This window comes from Drosophila santomea, chromosome 3L (genome assembly GCF_016746245.2).
Source record: "Drosophila santomea strain STO CAGO 1482 chromosome 3L, Prin_Dsan_1.1, whole genome shotgun sequence".
Taxonomy (NCBI): Eukaryota; Metazoa; Arthropoda; class Insecta; order Diptera; family Drosophilidae; genus Drosophila; species Drosophila santomea.
Genome location: NC_053018.2, coordinates 2,289,636 through 2,310,883, shown reverse-complemented (window position 1 = coordinate 2,310,883; position 21,248 = coordinate 2,289,636). Strand labels below are relative to the sequence as shown.

Below are 21,248 nucleotides of genomic sequence, written 5' to 3'. Positions count from 1 at the left end.
TGATTTTAGATGTTCTAGGAGTTACGGAATAGGATTACATATGGAATAAAAGTAAAATTTCCTATATCAATTATGTATATCCAAAAACCCAAAAAGATAAGATGTAACTTAATCCATTAACTAAATAGGAATTTTTCGGCTTAACTAAAACTAAAAAATCAAATAAAAACACATTTTTGCCTTAGTTTTCTGTAATATTTTTTTGTATTTTTTCTTTAGTTTTTTGTTGTTTGTTTGGTTGTTTATTATTTTTTAACGCCTATTTGCTATGTTCTTTTCAATTGTATTTTTTTGTTTTACTTAATTTTACTAGATTTTGTTTTGAACTTGCAAGTATTTTGCGTTTTTCTTTCTTCATGAGCTTACAATAAAGAATCATCAAAAAGTTGTTGCACAGTGTAAAATTACAATTTCTTGTTTTTGTGTGTGGATGTATATGTGGGTGTTTTTTTTTATGTGTGTGTGGGTGTTGTGTGTGTGAGTGTGTTTTAGGTGTATATCTTCTACGGTGTTAAACTACAAATCTAAATTTCTCTCTAAGAGCAGGCCAATGTTTACACCAATCAACTGGGAATTATCGTTCGTGTTAACTTGTAAAATCAGAAAACGGCAAAAGTTTGTTTAAACAAAGAACTTACTATACAAAGGAAAGGCATTGCATTTGTGTACTTTTGTTTTGTTTTGTTGTTACGGTGTTAAGTGTTATCTTTATGCTCCTATTTAGTATAATTACATAATGACGATTTCCCATCTACTGAGTTTGCATTTACTTTAATTACAATAGTTAATCCATAAAAAATATATAACGATGATGATGGCAAAATATGTTGGTTCGAATTGTTGTGGGTTGCATTACAAATTGCTATTAATGTTGTTTTTCATTTTTCTTTTTGCAGTAGCTTGCTAACGGTGTTCTGGTTGCTGTTTTATCAAACGTTTGCTGGTTTTTCTGCCGGTTGTTTGTGTTTGTTTTTTTTTTTAGTATGGAACATTTGAGAAGAGATACGAGACACTCTCGCCGTTGTGTGTCCGTCTGACAGCCTCGGCGAACATCATCGAGACATCAATGCACTGGGGAAGAAATAAAAGTCCATTACAAAATATTCAATAATATGGTTCTTTTATTATTTATAAACGGCAAAAGATGGAAACACACCTGGATTTTGGGACAGTCCCGCATGTGCCCATCCTGTGGTATGGTATTGGTCACCACCACCGCCTCGAAACAGGCATTGTTGATCCGCGAGATCGCAGGACCCGAGAAAATGCCATGCGTCAGAATGGCATATACCTGATTAAAATCCAAAATAAATCATTAAAAACAAGAAAATTAATTAGAAATCGAGTAAACCAACCTTGGTGGCTCCGGCCTCCACCAGGCGATCGGCGGCATGCACAATGGTGCCGCATGTGTCGGCCATGTCGTCGACCAGAATGGCAATCTTATCCTTGACATCACCCACCAGGACCATGGAGGCCACTTCGTTGGCCTTCTTGCGCTCCTTGTGTATCAGAGCGAACTCCACATTCAGGCGATCGGCAATCGAGGTGACACTAAAAGTGGCAAAATAAAATCAAATTTCTTATCTATGATACATATGTACATATATAGTTCAAGGAGTATGACTAACCGCTTGGCACCGCCAGCATCGGGCGACACAATGATCGAGTTCTTCCACTCGGGAATGTTCTCCTTGATCCACTTGAGTACCGCCGGCTCGGCATAGAGATTATCAACTGGTATATCAAAGAAGCCCTGCGAATGGGGAATTTTCGAATTAGTTCAGCATCCAGTAGTCCTTGCCAGCTGAAACAGCTGTCAGACATTCATTGTATATCAACCATATATGGCATCTAGTCTTACTAAAACAAATTTAAAACAAAAGTCAAAACGGAGGTAAAATCCCAAACATGAAGATATTCTACTACAAAATGCGCCAATCGCAATCCAAATCCCCAAATCTCTTGCTAACTATGGAGGAGGAGCAGCAGAACGACCTGGACCACTGGCTGAAGGAGCAGCGCATAATACTGGATATGAGAACTCGTCGTTCATTCTCGGATGTTTTGCCAGTGGCCAAGATTGTCAAGCGTTGTCATCCTCGCCTGGTCGATCTGCACAATTATACGCCCAAGAGCAGCGTGGTGCTGAAACTCCAGAGCTGGGAGACCTTTAGCAATAAGGTTCTGAAGAAGTTGGGCATCAATTTGTCACGTTCGGTGCTGGAGCAACTAGCCTCAGCCGCACCAGGAGCTATAGAAACGCTGTTCCAGGAACTGATGGCGGTGACCAAGTGCGGTAGTCCCAGGCCAAGACCCATGCTGAATGTATCACCAACGCGTTCCCCCAGGAGCGAAGTGGTCAAAAAGTTGGCTAATACGGATTCTGTGAAACGCACTCTCAAGAGATCCCTTACTCAAGTGATCGAGCGCTCGGCCTCCAATGATACGCGACCCAAGGTGCTGACCATGGACATGGAGGTCGTGGTCGATGGCCAGGTCAAGAAGGTTTCCAAGAAAGTAGTGGAGTACGAACACTACGCCAAGGCATTACGGGAAAGTGCCGAGAAGTCGTCCTACATCAACTGCATCACCCAAAAGGCCGACTACCTGGAGAGCATGGTTGCCGCCAGGAATGAGCGCATAGATGAACTAATGCTCCAAATGGGCAAACTGTCGGCCAGCATTCTTTCCATGCGACCCACGCTCAACGAAACCGAGGACGAATCTGGGAACTGTGTAGAACTCCAATCCCATATAAATAACCCCTCCGAACCCTGCTGTGAATTCACTACCTAGAAGTCTGTGGATGGATATGTCAATTCCTGGGGATCCCACGAGATCCTAGCTCATTTTGTAATCTCAAATCTTAGTTTTTGAGACAAGAACTTTTGCACCAGAACAAGAAAAGGAAACCTCAAGTTATTGGATAAATCTGTACTATATATTTTGTATTTTATTGTACACCCTTAACTTTCTTTGGCTTCACTCCAATAAACAAAAATTGTTACGTCGTTCAAAAGGAAAATCACATTTTCTTTATCGTAATTAATTCACTGATATACAAATCGAGTTCCGATAAGAAAACAGATTGAAAGTGTTGCTATCACTCCACTATCAAAGGTAAATATAAAAAAATATTGTGCTGGAAAAACATTCACCATATATGTTCTGATATAGTAGAATATTTATAATGTATATATCGTGGGCTAACTTACCTGAATCTGTGAGGCGTGCAGATCCATGGTGATGATGTGATCCGCTCCAGCTACGGACAGCATGTTGGCCACCAATTTGGCCGAGATGGGCGCACGACTCTGTGCATTGGCCAGCGTAGAAAGAGATGCAAGGAAAGGTTTCCATTAGCGCAACTAGTAGTCGGGTTATACATGGGTTCGAGTCTTATAGCTAGGCATTATGAGGAGTAAATCATGGAAATCAAAACCGAACATGGACACACATATGTATAGACAGAAATCAACAAAGAGGTTAACGTTCCAATAGATTGCATATGGAGATACATAATTCATGGACAGAAAAGAGATTCAGTTGCGACAACACAAAGGACACAAATGTGATTCGGTGCAGCACCCCGGAAATAATGAATTCTGATCAATAGAGAATGAGATATACCCAGGTCATGAAGTGCAACGCCAGTTAGATTTAAACATGTACAGATAGATCGGTTAATACGCAAACGAGTGCAAAGAAAATTGAACCATTTTGAAATAATTTTTCTTTCCGCATTTTCTCATTTGATTTGGAATTGGATTTTGGTGTAATATCTGGAGAACAAGGCATGCAAACATCGGTCAGATATAGATATGTTTCTGGATTGGATAGGGGATAGATCGTCGTCTGGATTCATCAACTCAAAGGAAAAACATTAAAGAACGCAACAAAGCAAAAGGCTTAAGACAAAAATAATCTAAAGCAAAAGAATCGTTTTTTGGTTTTTTAGTTTAGTCCCGCAGCAGCATTAAAAATAATAATGCCTGGGATACAGGAACTAACCGAACTACTCACAGTATATTGTTTGGCTGAAAACTCCTAAGCTCAACAGAATTGGAATTTTGTTTATTTTATACATTTTGGGTAATTTGATGCAAGAGAGAGAGAGACAAAGAGTATAAAAAGAAAAAGAAGAAAACACAAAAAGTTCAGAATAATTCAGAGTTTAAAATTAAAATTAAGGTGGAATCGAATCGGATTGTGTAAATCCTGTGTGTGTATTAAAGTTAACAAAGTCGTAATCCGTGTTTTTCAAAAGTAGATGTTAGTCAAGTGGGTTTTTATTTTGGTGGGGGCACTCAATTCAAATCAGGTTGCAATGCCAATTCAAGTACACATTTTCAAATAATACTATATACATATATTTTCCTTCCATTTCAACTGATTATCTTGAACGTCAAGGAACTCATTTACAGATTACAGAAATGAAAAATATTTGTGCATTTCGCACGTTTGACCCGCGGGGTTCATTGTCTATATACGTGTGTATAGTATACAGTATACAATATATGTATACCCCCCATTGCCGATACGATCGTCTGACGTCACAGAGGGGATTATCTAGCAACGGAAAAACTTAATCAAGTGGAATGGAAAACATTATTTTCTAAGCCCCCAAAAGGAGGCTGTTGTCAGGGCCGATAAGACAAGAACAAAAGTGCAAGATCACAACAATCAAGACAAACAAACAGCAGTCGAAACAAGACAAACAAAAATATTTATTATAGGTTCATTATTAAAAATAGATTAATTAATGTAAATTGTATATTTCATATGCATTATTTTTGTTGCAATGAAGAGCCGCCGAAACAAAACAAACAGAGGCAACGTAAATATGTGGAAAATTTTCATGTATTTTTTTTGTTGTATTATCTCCAATAAAAGTCATTGCATTTTCACCGAATTTCTTTTGTGGGTTAGCCAAGAATTTCTTCTTTATTAGTTAATTAGCGGGTACATAGGGGTTTAGGGATTTAGGGTTCTAGGTATGGACATGCAAAATAGGATTGTTTTCGAGAAAAACGAGAAACTTGTTAAGCCAGACGCCAAAGAATTTCCTTCGTGAATTATGAGTTTCTGAGGATGAGATTGCCGGTTTTGATATTCCCTTCCAGGTTTTTAGTGTCTTGTTTTTGGATCCAAAGAAACTTAATAAAGAATTTCCCATTACATTTATATATTATAGAAAAACATAAAGTGTGAATCAGGTGAGCGTTTAGTTATTGAAAAGTCACAAGGTAAATACCCTAAATTTCCAATCGTAGTTTTTCTTGGCTAGTTTCTTGCTTTCCGCATTATCCTCACTGCCTGCCAACTTCACGGTGAAAGAGAGACAGAGATCGATAGAGAAACGGAGAAAGAGAGAGAAATACACCAAGGCACACACACACGCGCGGTAGAGGGAGATAGTTGCAGGTGGGCGAGAAAGAGAGAGCGAGCATTGCGTGGTAATAAAAAATAAATATAGTATTTAATTACAAACGGCAGGAAAATAAAGCAAAATAATGCGTTTATCACTAAGGGATTGTTTTTTGAAATTTTCCACATTTTCCAATTGCGTGCATATATTTTTACATAAGTTTTCTCCAGCTTAGCTTCGTTGCAAACGGTTTTTTTTTTTGAAAAATAAATCGCTTAACAAAATGCATTAGAAACACACAGTCACACACAGAAAAACAGAAGTAAATATAGGATAAATAAATCGGTTATATATAGCACTTAACAATCGAGCTGAGGTTTTGGGAAAACATTCGGGGGAAAAGTTAACGCTTTTTCGTCTCCACTTTTCCCCAATTGAAACAGTGTGTGGGCTTTGCGTTGAAATTATAGTCAGATTAACAAGAATTAATTGTTTACAATGCTTTTCTTTGCACGTGGGATCCGAAGAGAGGGGATCCACAGAATAATACCGTGTAATTTTCGGCGGCCGGATCGTGTTGAGGCAAACCTACCTTGTCTTTTTTGTCTTGGCGGGCATATGGAAAGCAAGGAATCACAGCTGTAACACGAGAGGCTGAGGCGATTTTGCACGCATTGATCATGATCAGCAGCTCCATCAAGTTATCGTTGATCTCGCCGGATCCTGACTGCACGATGTACACATCCTCGCCGCGCACCGATTCCCCAATTTCCACACTGCAAGAAAACAGAGAGCGGGGGTCAGTTGGTAGGCTGGATGTGGATGTGAGGTGCACTGTGGGAAAATATCAGCAAGAAATTGATAGATTGATCGCAAAAAACATGGCTAGCATAGTTGAAATCATAAAATGAGTTCAAGGTATCACTGCAATCGATTAGAAATAGATGATGGGGTTCATTTAAGTATAGAGATTAAAATCTATCAAAAATCGTTATGTAATAAGCATAATTCCTTGGCAAACAACCTTCTATCATTTATGGCATAAGTGTAGAATAGACGTCAGTCCTTCAGTGTGCGGAAATTTCCATTGTTCGTCTCAAGTTCGCACCACTTCTCAAATTCACAAGTTCTAAAAGTATCCTTTTCGCCATGCACACCCTCCCCTTAGTTATTGATAATCCAAACAGGACACGCCCCCCATTTGTTGACCTTTGCCGAAGCCAAAATGAAACTGCAGGCCAAGGCAATCTAATCGAAAACTTTCCTAGTTCCCTCGCACACACACACACCACATGGCGTATGCGCAATATTTGCAATGGCCACTGACGCCGCTTCGTTTATTATTTTGTTTACACTTTGTTGTGTTTTGTTTTGGTTTCGGTTGGCGGTTGCCGTTTGCGGAGCTTAGTTAGAAACTTGAACTATAGGTTCTTGATACCCTTGATCAAGAATGGGTGGCTCAATCAGCGTTTCAAAGGCGGAAATATACAGAAAATAACCGAAGTAATAATAACACTAGAATTAAGAACGTCACCAGAGCACTTTGCTAGCACCATACAATAACTATTCCATGTACAAAAATTAAATTAAATAAGCAATCAATTTCGGTCAATAAAACACGGTTTCAGCTGATTCTCGTTTGGCGTGCTCTTTTTTTCGCATTCTCATGGTTATTTTGGCTTTTGTTTTACCATCGGAGGTTAATTCAATTACATGGCGTTCGGGCTGGGAGCATCAGCCCTCAACCGACCATCGATTGAACGACCTGTGCCAAGTTGGCCGAGTAATTAATTTGTCCAATAATTCGGGTTTATCTTTTGACATAAACCAATTGATGGAGCCTGTCGTCAATCGCGTGACACGTTTTCGTAGTATAGTATAACCTATTTCTGCACTCGCTTATCATAAAACATACCATTGACCGGCTTTTTTCTGGGGGGTATATTGATTCGAGGGGTGTATCTGTATACATATGTATTCCTTATCGCTACCCTGGTCAAGAAGATCAATGTGGACCGGCTAAATGCTGAGATTTCATCAGCCTTGGCCGGATGCATTTTGGCATTAAATCATGCATTTTTGAATAGATTGTTGGGGCTGTAGGAAAACACTTTCACCGCTAGCCACCGTGACATTGTTAGCATGTCGGGAAAATCTTGGGAAAAATCGAAGGGAAATCCGTGGGGAGGAGGTTGTGGGGCGGTGGAAAAAAAGGTGTGCTGGGCAAGACAGTTGGCAATTGGCCAGAAAAACCGCCGCATTGCCAACAACTAGCAACAGTTCAGCCAGCAGCTGTTTCTTTGGCCGACCGTCAAATAGAATTTCAGCCAGAATTCATTTCATTTTCCTTTGTTTTTTACGTATTTTTATCTCTTTGCTCGCTCGCAAGTCTGTCTGCTCATGTGATAATGTAAACCGAAAAATACAACAAAAAATAAATAAAACATGAAAACGAAAAAACAGTCGTACTTCTCTAATTGAAATCACCAGTTTCACACTTTTTCGCATTTTGTTTATTCTCTTAGTTGTTTGATTAGAACATTCTTATATGCTTTTATTCCTCTCTTATCGTACGGATTTCGTAGATTACACATAATCAAATTTAAGACGACGTTATAAGATAAAAAGCGCAGACCATTTTTGATTGATTGCTTTGCTTCAAAGATCGTGTTTTCCGGAAATGTAGTTTAGTTTACTACTAAACTAAAGTATTTTTCATCTATGGCTGTGTAATATATAGAAGTTCTACTGTAGGTATAAAAAACTGTTGCCAATTGTCTCCCTTTAAGCTTATCTCAGTCTGGACGAAATCTAAATCGCTTTCGCTTAGTTTCTGTTGGTTCCAGTTGATTTATACGCTCCTTATCACTATTAACTCGGGTCCCTTTCAAAAGCTCGTTGATACCCAACGACCTCACAAGACAAACACGCAAATTCCTTATCGATCAAACTTTAGAGTCGAAAATGGTGAAAAAAAACGCTTAGTAATTGACATTTTCAGTGGGTGGTTGGTTGGTTTCAAGAGAGAGGGGTGGTGAATAAAATAGCTTAGAATTGCGTGTGGCAAAACCTTCGAAATTAGAAATTAGAGCCCCACTTTGGGGTTATTGAAAAATTATTATGAATTGCTTCTGGCGAAGGTCGTTTGGGGGTTTTCTTGGGTGGCAGTCATAAAAACATTAGTTACTTTGTACATTTTATGACTACGTATAGATTACTTAAGTGTTTTTAGGGTTGCAATAAAAATATGAAACCCCGATACTTATTAAATTTATTTCTAAGGAAACCCCTATTATGTATATTGTCATGTACGACATGATAAGCTAAAAATATATGTGATTTTTAATAAAATGCAGAACAATTCAGAAAAAAATCACGTGTGACCCAGATAAACTGGTATCACCATTTTTTATACATAGTTTTAGCATTTTATTTCTCTCTATTTTCTCTTTTTTTGATATGCTCTTATCGTCTATTATCAGCAAATAGGCAAAAGAAAATTTGTGCCAGTCTTAATATCAGCTTTCATTCGTTTAAACCTTCGTGTGATGTCATCTTGGCGCCCTTCAATTGAGCATAGTCTTGACTAAAAACTTGATCTCTAGCCCAGACGCCCCACCATACACAACGACAACAATAACAATTAGAGCTCCAACAACAGGATCATTATCATCATTGCCCTGCGTTCGCTATTATCAACAAAAGCAATCAAGACAAAGTATGAAGAAAATAAAAGCAAAAGTTCAACCGTTATACCAGCCGCAACAATAGCAACAACACCTAGTGTAAATTGGAGCAAAAAGAGCGCATTTAACGGTCAACATGATTTTCTGTTTCTGGCTGCTGTTTCTAGAGAACACCAGAAAGTGAAAGAGAGAAAGATGGACAACAAAAACAAAGTCGACAAGTGCAAACAGAAATATTGCAACTACAACAACAGTGGAGCAACAACCACTATGCACACGTGGGGGTCTGGCACTAAGTGAGAGAGCAAGAAAGAGAAAGCGGGTGCAAGAGTGGGCTCCAAAGAGAGCACTAATGCACACTATGCGGGGGCGTCGCTGCCGCTGCCGCAGTCGACGTCGCAACGTCTGCCGACTCTTAATGTGGCGCTCAAGCTCCCCTTTCGTTCTCACCTTAAGAGAGCGTTCTCCCATTCTCCGTTCAGTCAGCAAATGAAAAACGTGACAGAGTCGTGTTGTGGTTTTCTCTACATTTAATACCCTTTAGTCGAGTATGTCGGCTATAGCGAGTTAACAAATATGATTTAATTTATAATGCATTCAAATTAAATGTTATTTTTGCTGTCTTCTAATGAATCTTAGAACATTAAACTAATAACTATACTATAACACATTTTCAGTTGCTTCGAGCCCCATTTCCTTGTACAACAAAACACCTGGTACAGGGCATCATAGCCTCGACTCTGCCCCGCCTTTGGTTCTTTCCGCTGCCGCGTACCTTGGTGTGCGTGCGAGTGAGTGCGAGCATAACAAAAACACACGCACACCGACGGAGCGCGTATCATGTCAGAAAGCTTAGCGCGTATTATAACCTCTATTTTCGTTTCGGTTTTCTTCCGTTTGCCTCGTTTGTTTCTTTCACCTTTTCACCTCCTCCAATTGTTTGCTTATGTGGCTTTTGCTTAATTTTATTAAAATGGAAAAAAGCCGAACGAAAGTTGACACCGAATAAACGGAAAAGGGTGCTGGTGGGTGGGGTTAAAACCATGGGCGCCTTTATTTATTATTTGTTGTTGTTGCATCAGCAGCTGACTGGCTGGTCTTGCGCCTGTGTGAGTGCGTGCGCGAGAGAGAGGGAAGCAAAAAGCGTGCAAGCCGCAAGTCTAGACGATACACACACACGCACACATGGCAGCTAATTTAATTAAAAATATAAAATGAAATTCATTTTCGGTCTCTTTGCTAATTTCTTGCCTAAGAACATTTTTTAAAATTTAATTTAAATTTTGTGAAAACTGCACGCGACATTGGCCAAGCTTTACGTGGCTGTGTGTGTGTGTGTATTACTCTCACTCATACCATCACAACGCCACTAAACACACACTCACACACACAGGCGCACGGCTATAGCGACAAAGACGGTGTACAGTCCACTTGTTAAATCAATAAAAATAAAAAGAAATCAAGCCAAAGGCAGGCCACAAAATTCGGGAAAAATCATTCAGTTTTAGGTAATCACAAAATCTCATTGCTTCGCATTGATTGTGGCAGCGAAACGCCAGCAACCTTCATCGAATGTCAAGGACCTTTTGAGCACATGTGTTTGCACACCAAACACTTTTTCGTCAAACTCAATTAGCACACTTTAAAACACATTTGTTCGTTCGTTGTCGCTAAACACTTGTTGGTGGTCACAAGCACACACAATTTGCGAAGGAAATTGCCTTGCAGGACTACTTACCAGGTTTCCAAATTGCTGAACTTCTTCGTAACCACCTTGCCGAGATCGATTCCCAGGCGATCGACGATCCGCTGGGCCAAGTCCGGATGCGAGGTGCCCGAAAACACTTTGATGTTCGGCATTCTGGAGTGGATTAAATTTAGACAACCAGCCTGTTTCTCCAAATTGTCTCGGATCAAACTTCTAGCGCGTATCGGATTAGCAGAGCGAACTGGCATCACACAATCTATGAGTAGAAGTTTTTATTATAAATTTTTTTCGCCAAAACGCTGGCAGCGACGTCGACGTCGCCGCCTTATCGGTGTGCCGCAAGAGCGTAACAGAGAGCAACGGAGCTTTTGTTGCGCAGGGCTCTCTTTCGGTCGCTCTTTCTGTAAAGCCACCCCAATTATCCCCCATCCAGACCATGTGATTTTTCTACGCGTTCTCCTGGGAACTGGAAAGCTATCGATTTCTAAAGCGGTTCGATAGGCATATTATAGATGAATATAATATTTTATAAATGCGTTAAAATTTCCTTGTAATTTATTTAGTAAGAAAAGTTTTTAGTTAGAGAGTGCATTTTGAGTACGGAAAAATAAATAAATAAATAAATAAATTTTTAAATTTGATAATAGGTATTTGGTATCCTTTCAATTAGCCAGGAATGTACGTTTTCAATGTTTTGGTTCTGCTTGCTATGAATTTTACTTATAAACAGGATTAAATAAATATTCCACTGATTCCAATCGATAGATAAACAGCTTGTTATCACTCCAATACTATCTGTGAATTTTCTTTTAACATAAAAAATATGCTGGCATGCCAACAGGCGCGCGCCAAAAGAAAAGCTTTTGTGGCCGAGGTAAACAGCTGTTCCACGGATGTCCTCAGTTGGCCATGAAAACCCAGCACACACACAAGCACACATGCCGATAGAAATGAAAGGAATGTGAATTCTAGGATATAATCTACGCACCATTCTGCTCGTTCTCGGTGCATTTCTTATCGGGCATTATTCACAAAGCAAATCCCGAGATGAAGGTGCTGCGACAGGTAAGCGGCGACTGAAGAGATTGCCTTTAGTTTTGATTTTTTTGAGCAGCCCGTTTAATAACAAGTCGCACTCAGCTGTTTTGCGCCAGGTTAAGTGAAAAGTGCACTGTTTCAGCGACAATGGGAGATTGGGACTAGCAGCCGCAGAGCGCCGCATCTGGCGAAATTGAGCGAGCGAATGGAACTGAGCGCCGTACAACATGGCGTATGCGTCTATTACACATACGCACCGGTTGCCCACACACACCCATTTTTTTCGCGAGAGCGCAAGAGAGAGCCAAGGATGGGATGTTGCGCAGTTAAGTTGATGCCACAACGAAAGCTTTCGGGACGCGCATTTCGTCTCTTTTTGGAATCAGCTGTTTTCGATAGGCAATTTCCATAGCATTTTTAAATACGTCATATTGCAGTTTTAGATATGTAAACTGACACACAGAGCGAAAATTAAGTGATAAGTACATACACTAATTTTAATAAATACAGAACTATCTTGGCTTAGTTTGTCTTTGCACAACTCTGTAATTTTTTACTACCACACAGATAGAAAAAACTGTTCCACATACATTTTAAAGAAACTTGATATACAAAAACCACAAAGCGGGTAAATAAACTTCGAAGGCCCCATAAAAATGTGAATATATTTTCCTATACAAAGTAAAAGAAAAAAAATCCTTAAATATCTGGGACAATAATAAACATTGAATGCTGTCTTGCCCACTCTTGAATACTTATACGCGACTTTTGTTGTTTAGGAATTCTTTTTGTTTTTGTCTGTGTATTTGTGCTGTGTGCCGTTTTCAATTGGTTCTGGATAATTGTTGCTCTGCAAATATCTCTGCTATGTACATTGTACATACGAGCAGGATTGTTTTGTTTTCTAGATCTCAAATCCGGGGTACAGTTCTCACTTTTTCATTTCACGGGGGCTCGTCTCTGCTTTTGTTGCCCCCGAGATGTTTTCTTGTTGTTTGTGGAACTGTACCTGGGATGCTGAACAAACGAACGCGGCTGAAGAACAGAACACTGCGATTTGTTAAATTGTTTTTTTCGTGCCCATGGCTAAATATAAATGAACTAATGCCAAATGCTGACGTACTCTTCTCCGTGTTTTATCCCTAAAAACTGACGCAAATGGCGTTGCAAGTGTGCCGAACGTTCAGGAATAATGGAGCCGGGAATCGCGGGGTGGTGAGGCAAAAACCACGTGCCAAATGCGACGCACGTTTTGAGTCGGGCGGAAAACAAAGGCACGCACACACATCGAATAGTACAACATTCTGGACTTACTTGAAACATGTGAGGAGGCAAAGTGTCGCAATAACTTTTACAGACTACAAACTATTAATCACTGAACGATGCGATTCGGACACGTTGGTCGAAAAAAAACTTGTAGTGATGATTTTAGTTTGTAATTCCGCTCGGATGCAGCCGCTACTCAGAAAATGCAAAAGCTGAATGAATCAGAACGCTTTCGATTTGAATTTGAGCGAGGGAAGTTGAGTTTCTGGAGTTGTTTGGTACGAGAGAGCAGGAGATAACGCAAAGGAGAGTCAACTTTGTCAAGCTGAAGCATGGATACCCTAGCGATACAACATAGATATAAGTAAACCTAACAATAAATATTGACCATACATATTCTGAAATTATGTTTTGACAGTGTTGTTCAGAATGATACAAATTTGACCCATTTGCTTACAGTTTTGCTTAGTTTCCTTATAAAACCAACCAAGCAAAAACTAAGCTAATTTGGAATGAATTCAAAGCGATGATAGTTTCTTTATCCCTAATAATCCTATATTTTAAGTTATTAATGTGTGTACATCTTTTAAAACATCTTATAAAACTACACATGTGAATGTTTGTATCTACATATATTTGCAGGGGTAGGAGTCGTCATCCTTCTTCTTACAATCATAATATGGTTTGAAAGGGTATATCAAGGAGAGTGCAAGAGAACCGGCATGTTTGTTTGTATCGGGCACTCGTTTTGTTTTGTGGCGAAAGAGCGTCGTAAAAGGGGAGCACAAACACGTGTGTGCAAAAGGCAAAAGTTAAAAAAAAAGAATGTAGAAGCTCCTCCGTTTCACTAAGTCTCATAATGTCTATTGGGTATTCTTCTTATCCGAAAGCTGTTGTTGTGTTGGTTCTCAACTTCCCCACACGCTTTTGCTGACACGTTTTTTTTTCTCGATCGCCAATTGTGCTGTACGAAACGTAAATTTCGGCAGTAAAAGAGAATGTCGACTTAACTGATTTCCAGTCATGGAGTATACCCTATAAGATTGATATATTGTAAATATTTTAGGTATTAAAAAGATGCAACAAAAAGTTACTTAAAATGAATTCTAATTCGAATAATGAGAATTATTTTAGGTAATATTTTTCAGTATTGGTTGTTCAATATACTTATGGCGACACTAACAGTTCGTATACCGTTTTCCAAGTATACCCATTATAAACACAAGATCGTATGGCGCATAAATAATGCTTGTCTATTATTTTTGGACTGTTGCCAAGAGAGGCCTACGCCTTTGAAGAATAAACTTCTTGTTTTTGTTTATAGGACGCAAAACGAGTTTCAAATTTCCGACCGCAGACAAGGCGGCCGATCGTAATGGAACCATATTTTTGAGGTCAAAAGAACTTCGATTATTATAAATGCTTCATACATGTATGTATATATTCAGTATTCAAGATCAGAGACGCAATGGAAAATAACCTTTGCCGTGTGCCAATGAAAAGTTGCGGCTGATTGAACTTATGGGACAAAAACCAACTTTGAAAGTGATTGAGTCAAACAAATAGGGCTTATCAAAAAAATTTTAGAAAAAGTAAAAAATAAGCTGCATTTATTAAAATATGAGTAGTTTGTAATTATATCACTACTATCTTTTAATTTTTTTAATTTGAGTTTCGAAACGAATTAAGTAACTGTGCCAGTTAATATTCACTTTGGGTTGCGTTCCTTAGGAGAGGACTCTCCTTGTTAAGTCCGAAAACCTATCCATGTGGAAGCTGGAAGTTTAAAGTTATCCAGTGAATATTCCTTAGGCACCTATTAGATATCCACCCTCAGAACTACCCATAGTAACAAAACCTGAAATAATATATAAATATTTATATGAATATAATATATGAATATTTTCAGGTCATTACTTATAGTGCCGAATAGGTCGGGAGGGTCACTATTCAATGGTCTGGCCTACGGATTCAAAAATGTAAGGGTCCGCTTTTTCAATGGGTTTGGTCAAAACCAAAAAAGAAACTTTTTACTAGGCACTAGGCAATAAGTTATTTGATGAGTCGTCTAATTGCATACTTATCTTGAACGTACATATGTACATAAGAATTTCCTACACAGTGCAAGAAGTACCTGGGCAGTATATAGGGCGCAATTTCAGGCGCTACCAAATCGAACCAATAACTATCACAATCAAATATTTCGGTGCATATCAATAGGTTGTTAATACAAAATAGAATATGAGTATTTGAACTGCAAAACTCGATACCACATTTTGCGCACTTTCCCGAAGCTCTATCGATACGCCTATCGATAGGCGAGCTTTCAGAATTTTCCAAACGCGGCGCGGCGGCCACACTACAAAAAAAACAAAAAAAAATAGCACTGGCAAAATAGACATGCTGAGCGCTGTAAAACGTCAGTTTTGTTGAAATTGGAATATTGAGTTTGTTTTTTTCTGTGTGTTGGTCGAGCTCGTTGCTTCGACAATACCGAAAAGCGATCGAAAGGAGCAGCTAAGCGTAATTTACGCAACGCACCACACAAAATCCGCAAATTTGCACAGGGGGCAACAACAAAAACAGAGGCAGAACAGAACAGAACCGAACAGAGCAGCAAGAAGAGCGACGTGAAGAGGAAAGGCGGAGAAAGGAGAACGGAGAATAGGGAACAGGGAAAGAACAGAGAAGAGAGTCGGAGAAACGGAATAAACATCATGGCGAACATGGCAGTGTCGCGGATCAAGCGGGAGTTCAAGGAGGTGATGCGCAGCGAGGAGGTGAGTTCCGAGCACCAAGGCCGAAGGACACTCAACCGCCTCCCTCGGCATCGCCAGCTGCACCACCACCCCAGATTGCGGTGCAGGGGGTGGGCGGTGACGATGTCCGTAGACTTTGGTGGCGTTTTTGGCGCGCTTATTGGCTCCGTGTTTTTTGTGGATATCGCGTAAAATGTAAACATTGGCCGCACTGATTTGTACATTCTGCTTGTAATCCCTGACAGATCGTCCAGTGTTCCATCAAAATCGAACTGGTCAACGACAGTTGGACGGAGCTGCGCGGCGAGATTGCAGGTCCGCCTGACACGCCCTACGAGGGCGGCAAGTTCGTCCTGGAGATCAAGGTGCCCGAGACATATCCCTTCAATCCACCAAAGGTTAGTATGATGGATAATAAATGGATATACGACATATTTGTATGAAAAGATCTTATAAATATGTTACATTTGTGTTCTTAAAAGTAAAGGTAATAAATACTTTAGATACCTTTTTGGAGAAGCCTTTTTACACAAAGCCATTTAAATTTGTAGCTGAAATTTTTAATAAACTACTATAAGACTGTACGAATATGTGATATAAAATTGTCGCTTTAAGAAATCTGTTTTTTTAAATGTTTAAAATCGAATGACTTATGAGTTGCAAATACGTGATAAGCACCTACAATTTCTAAGAATGAACTAAATAAGTTGCAACTTCTGCGCAGGTACGCTTCATAACTCGCATCTGGCATCCAAATATTTCGTCGGTGACGGGCGCGATCTGCCTGGACATCTTAAAGGACAACTGGGCTGCAGCGATGACACTACGCACCGTGCTGCTGTCCCTACAGGCGCTCCTGGCCGCCGCAGAGCCAGATGATCCACAGGATGCAGTGGTGGCCTATCAGTTCAAGGACAAGTATGATCTGTTCCTGCTGACGGCCAAGCACTGGACAAACGCGTATGCGGGCGGACCGCACACCTTTCCCGATTGTGATTCAAAGATCCAACGTCTCAGGGACATGGGCATCGACGAGCATGAGGCGCGCGCCGTGCTCTCCAAGGAGAACTGGAATTTAGAGAAGGCCACCGAGGGCCTGTTTAGTTAGCTTGCCCCAGCCACATTACGATCAGTACCATTCATGGCGGTGGCGACACCAAGAACACCCGCAACTTCTGCATCAACCCTTCAGAAGGGCAATCACGCTAAATTCTTGTACACTCACGCACCAACCGATCTATTTTCGTAAATTTTGTCCAAGGAATTACATTGCCCTGTAGTTATAATAATTCTCTGTTCTGTTCTCTAATTTTATTATGATTATTGTGCACATCTTTGCCGCTGGGTGGGTCACCAAATGGTTGAGCCAAAGGCCATGCCCGCGCCCCATCAAGCATGTGTTATGTAATTGAACCCAGGTTCTGTTTAATTTCTTTACGTGCAGTCGCATTTACTTGCAGGCTCTTTCTTACAGTACTGTTTTCCATTTCAAGCTTAAATTATAACACAAACAAAAATGATTTACAAAAAATAAATGTGAAAACGAGGGGGGTATAACAAATCGAAGTCTTTGTAAATTGCGTTAAGTTAATAAATAAATAAATAAAAATATTAATAAATGTCTAATGAGATGTTATGATTTCAGTTTGTGAAGAGGCTGCAAACTTAAAACAGATTTTTGTAAAACACGCCTAGACTGAAGAACGGAAAATGTAATTAACCCTAGCTTGAGATATGTATATTACTATAATTCTTGTTTAATCCAATTTTTAAGGCTCTGTCTAATGCCAAAATTTAAATAAAATCCAAATTCTTGGTGATTTACAACCAAATATGTAATTGCAAACTACGTTTTAAACATAGAACCCATCGTTATCCTCGAGATATAATCTTTTATATATGTTCTTCTACATTTTTATTTAATTTTTCTACAGTTCAATGTGAACAGTTATGGTTTGCACTAAATATTTGACTAATAATCTGTGACTAAATATTTGGTCTACGATGGTTGCTAGCGAATGGTAATATAACTGGTACTACAATACGAATTTCTACTTGTGCTTTTGCTTGGACATGACTGAAGCGGAGGAACCACCAGTTGCGAGTGCGGATCCCAGACAGCTGCTGTTGCTTTGGGGCACGGAGGGGCCGGTGGCATTGGTGCCCTGGAAGGTGTGATGGCTGTGGCGCTGCTTGAGCATCTCCTTCCATTCGGACTCGAGTCGCACGTAGGAGCCTCCAAGTGGCTGGGCATTCTGCACCAGGCACTGATCCGTTCCGGTCTTCTTGGTCACATAGTTGGCGACCTGCTTCATGATCTTCTCCTCGAAATCGCGCTGGTGATCCTGGTTGCTGCGCGCGGACAACTCCCCGGACCAAAAACGACCCGACACATCGGTGGGACTGGCCATTCAGTTTGATTAGTATTATATATATATACATTTATTATTATTTGCCCATCCTTACCGTTTTCGTGACTTTTTGCCTCTTGCTTTCCTCGGTGGTGGACGATGCTCCGACTCGCAACCATCACTACTGGAACTGTAATCCTCATCATCATCGTGGACGTTACGCATGCGTGGCCGTAGGCATCGAGCATCATCCTCGCTGGTGGATGTCGTCTCGGAATCGGTGCTGGTGTCCATTTGGTAGCGAGATCCTCGCATCCGACGGCTCACACGGTGGTTGGTCACTGTGGAGCAGGGATGAGGTCAGAGCACACCACCTAGAAGCGCATATACCCACCTCTCTTGAGCACACTATCCATGCAGAGTTGGGGCAAAAGTCCCTGACGACATCTCTGGGGTGTTAGAGAGATACCCTGCCAACTGGGACTGATCTCGCCGGCGGCTGCCAGTTCCTGAATCCTCAGTGGTGGCTGTTCGCACAAGGCGTAGTTCTCGCCCACCAACTGAGCAATGGCCAGGATGGCACGCTCTCTATCCGTCTCCACCAGGACACTGTGCTCGCGGAACTGGCAGCCCTGAAAGAGTATTTGGAAAACGTACAGTACCGAATTCTTGTAATCTTTAAATAAATACATACATTTGGTCCCGGCAGTGTTTCGTAGCGAAAGGCCTGCTGGCCGCAGCAGGAGAAGCGACCGGCGGGTCCAGCATTGCCAACAGGTCCCAGAAAGTTGGGTGCCTCCGGATGGAAGCGACACCAGTGCATCTGATAGACCGGAAAATGAGCCTCGCACGTGCAGCAGTACAGGTAATGGCAGTGACCCCACAACTTCCAGTACACCTTCCGCCAGGACTTGAGCTCCTTGAAGAGCTGGACGATGTACACATTAAGATCCCAGTTAGCATCCCGCACATGGTGACTCATCAATTGGCCCCAGCGATTCAGCCGGATATTGCTGGGCACACAGCTCACATAGGATTTCATTGTGTTGGTCACGCAATTGAAGCACCGCGAGCAGCGGAACAACCCGGACATGCTGTAGAAGTGGCCTCTTAGGGCTTCCGGATCTGGTTCGCACAGAGACTGAATCAGTTTTGTCCACAGACGCGGTGTCACGCGCTCCTTTTTATCCCTGACCATCTCCAGCTCGAGATTCGTGAACATGGCCGCCAATCGGGTGACCAAGGCATCATTCAGACAGGACAGATTCGTGGATGTCCGTACAACTTCGCTGAGATGGGCATGACAAAAGGCCAAACACTCAAGGAGTAGAGGCTCCATCTGCAGAAAGCTGGCCGACACCAAAATGGGCACCACATTGTTGCCATCCAACTGGGGACCGGTGCTCTGGGTGGAAACCGGAAGATCCTGGCTCTGGGCACTGTGCTTGATCCACTTCATCAGCCAATCGAAGATCAGTATGTCGCAGTGCACCGATATGTCCATCTCCTCCAACCTCTGACCTGCGGTCACGTCCGCAAAGTAGCCCATTTTGGTCACTAGCAAATGCTGCGGGCAGGTGAAGTCCTTCGATGTGTTCTTCACCTCGTCGCAGACGTGGATCACGACTTCTGGTCTGCCAATACAAGTTATACAAGTTAACTTTTATTGATCAATAATTAAAAAGTTGGTGTAATAATATAACGACTTATATACATCTAAGCATATCCTTTAAATACATGGTACTTACTCCTTTCGCTCCTGCCTGGCATGTTTGCTGTCCTTGACCAGCAGCAGAGACTTGCGTCTGCCGGCGACCATTCCACCAGGCTTTGGAATCGGCTCCTTGATCATAGCCCTCACCATGCTGTTGGTGATCTGATCCGGATGTAGTGCATCTCCGCTGGAATGAGCCTGCTGTAGGCAAGGAGCCGAAGAAGAAGCTGCCGGTGGAGGACAATGCGAGTGGCCCAACTCCATCAAGGATTTCGATGCTCCAGAGGTAAGAGGAGCTGCGGATGAAATGGGATTCGGCGTGGGAGTGGGCGATGCCTGGGTGAGAGGCTCTTTCGGAGGCTGCAGCTGCTTGGGCTTAGTTTTGCCATTCTGGAGTTGTGTTGGAATTGGAACAGGGCATATAAAAGACAAAACCGAGTCCAGGACACCCTCATTAATGGCCGCATCCAGTTGCTCGCCGAGCTTGGGATGCAATCCCCGATAGGTGGACTCTGGCCGCGATGAGCGACTGTGGTGACTGTGTCCCGAACGCAATGTACTGGATTTTGCATCCTGGAGCAAAGTGGAGCGGTTCTCGTTGGAGTTCCGGGTGGGGCGGCGCAGTCCAAGGAGCTCGTTGACCAGTGGATTGTCCGCTAGTTCGGCAAAGTCGAACTCGTCCTTCTTGGAACTTCTCTTGGCCGACGCCGCGTTACCCTCCATCGGCGGTATCGGCTCCCTATTTTGTGGTTTTCCCATGTCGGCCTTCGCAATCATATCGTTCACATGACAGGATAGTTTTAGGAACTCTAAAAACTCGTTCAAGCTGATTTGAAACTCGGCGCCATGGCCGGAATCAATGGATTTCTGGGAGGAAGCAGCTGGCGTCTCCTCCGTGTGGCCAGCAGCCGAGGCTCCTTCATCGGAGCCCGATTTCTGCATCCTGGCCAATGCACAAATCAACGCAAATTATTGCACATTATTGATTGATTGTTTCGTTTCTCTTGGCAACAGCGAAGTTACTAAAATGAAAAGCGGAAAAAACAATGCAACTGGTGACCCCAATTGATTTTTCAAGCTGTTCAGGAATTTAAAATTACACTTTATTTAAACAAACTTACTGGCTGAAGTCGTTATTTTTTGTTGTTCTACCTGTTTCAAAGAAATAAATTAATATATAACAGTGTTGTAAAGCGCATTTGGCAGATCGGGCGGGAAATAAATAAAATATTTGTTGTTGTTATTAGGAACCAGATTAAACACAAACAATGGAAAATATTTGTTCCTACAGTAAACTTATTTAATTATTATTACTTTATATTAACAGATTGGTTGTGTACCATTTGTATCTATAT

The 21,248-nt window shown here is 41.3% G+C and overlaps 4 protein-coding genes across 9 annotated transcripts; 2 read left to right on the top strand and 2 right to left on the bottom strand.

The window, feature by feature from the left end:
• Window positions 1-286: 286 nt before the first annotated feature.
• LOC120448182 (ribose-phosphate pyrophosphokinase 2) lies at window positions 287-13,280 on the bottom strand. Of its 6 annotated transcripts, none has more exons than XM_039630034.2 (9): window positions 13,118-13,280; window positions 10,796-11,021; window positions 5,964-6,147; window positions 5,258-5,326; window positions 3,219-3,329; window positions 1,632-1,756; window positions 1,356-1,554; window positions 1,157-1,291; window positions 287-1,071 (listed from the first exon to the last, which is right to left on the bottom strand). In XM_039630034.2, the coding sequence occupies exons 2-9, from the start codon at window positions 11,011-11,013 to the stop codon at window positions 979-981; spliced, it is 1,134 nt and encodes a 377-aa protein (XP_039485968.1). In that variant the 5' UTR covers window positions 11,014-11,021; window positions 13,118-13,280; the 3' UTR covers window positions 287-978. The 6 variants fall into 6 exon arrangements, with proteins under 6 accessions (XP_039485968.1, XP_039485966.1, XP_039485967.1 ...); XM_039630032.2 differs by lacking the exon at window positions 13,118-13,280 and adding an exon at window positions 11,754-11,874; XM_039630033.2 differs by lacking the exon at window positions 13,118-13,280 and adding an exon at window positions 11,754-11,865 and having other exon boundaries at window positions 3,219-3,317.
• On the top strand, window positions 1,808-3,028 carry LOC120448183. Its single transcript, XM_039630038.2, has one exon. The coding sequence runs from the start codon at window positions 1,912-1,914 to the stop codon at window positions 2,797-2,799; it is 888 nt and encodes a 295-aa protein (XP_039485972.1). The 5' UTR covers window positions 1,808-1,911; the 3' UTR covers window positions 2,800-3,028.
• Window positions 13,281-15,430: 2,150 nt separating the features above from the next.
• LOC120448870 (ubiquitin-conjugating enzyme E2-22 kDa) lies at window positions 15,431-17,454 on the top strand. Its single transcript, XM_039631082.2, has 3 exons — window positions 15,431-15,849; window positions 16,074-16,226; window positions 16,553-17,454. The coding sequence occupies exons 1-3, from the start codon at window positions 15,787-15,789 to the stop codon at window positions 16,934-16,936; spliced, it is 600 nt and encodes a 199-aa protein (XP_039487016.1). The 5' UTR covers window positions 15,431-15,786; the 3' UTR covers window positions 16,937-17,454.
• Window positions 17,455-17,714: 260 nt separating this feature from the next.
• On the bottom strand, window positions 17,715-20,857 carry LOC120448866 (uncharacterized protein KIAA1841 homolog). Its single transcript, XM_039631079.2, has 5 exons — window positions 19,928-20,857; window positions 18,874-19,813; window positions 18,574-18,811; window positions 18,295-18,520; window positions 17,715-18,231 (listed from the first exon to the last, which is right to left on the bottom strand). Exons 1-5 carry the CDS (start codon window positions 20,833-20,835, stop codon window positions 17,880-17,882), a joined length of 2,664 nt encoding a protein of 887 aa, XP_039487013.1. The 5' UTR covers window positions 20,836-20,857; the 3' UTR covers window positions 17,715-17,879.
• Between the last annotated feature and the right edge of the window lie 391 nt (window positions 20,858-21,248).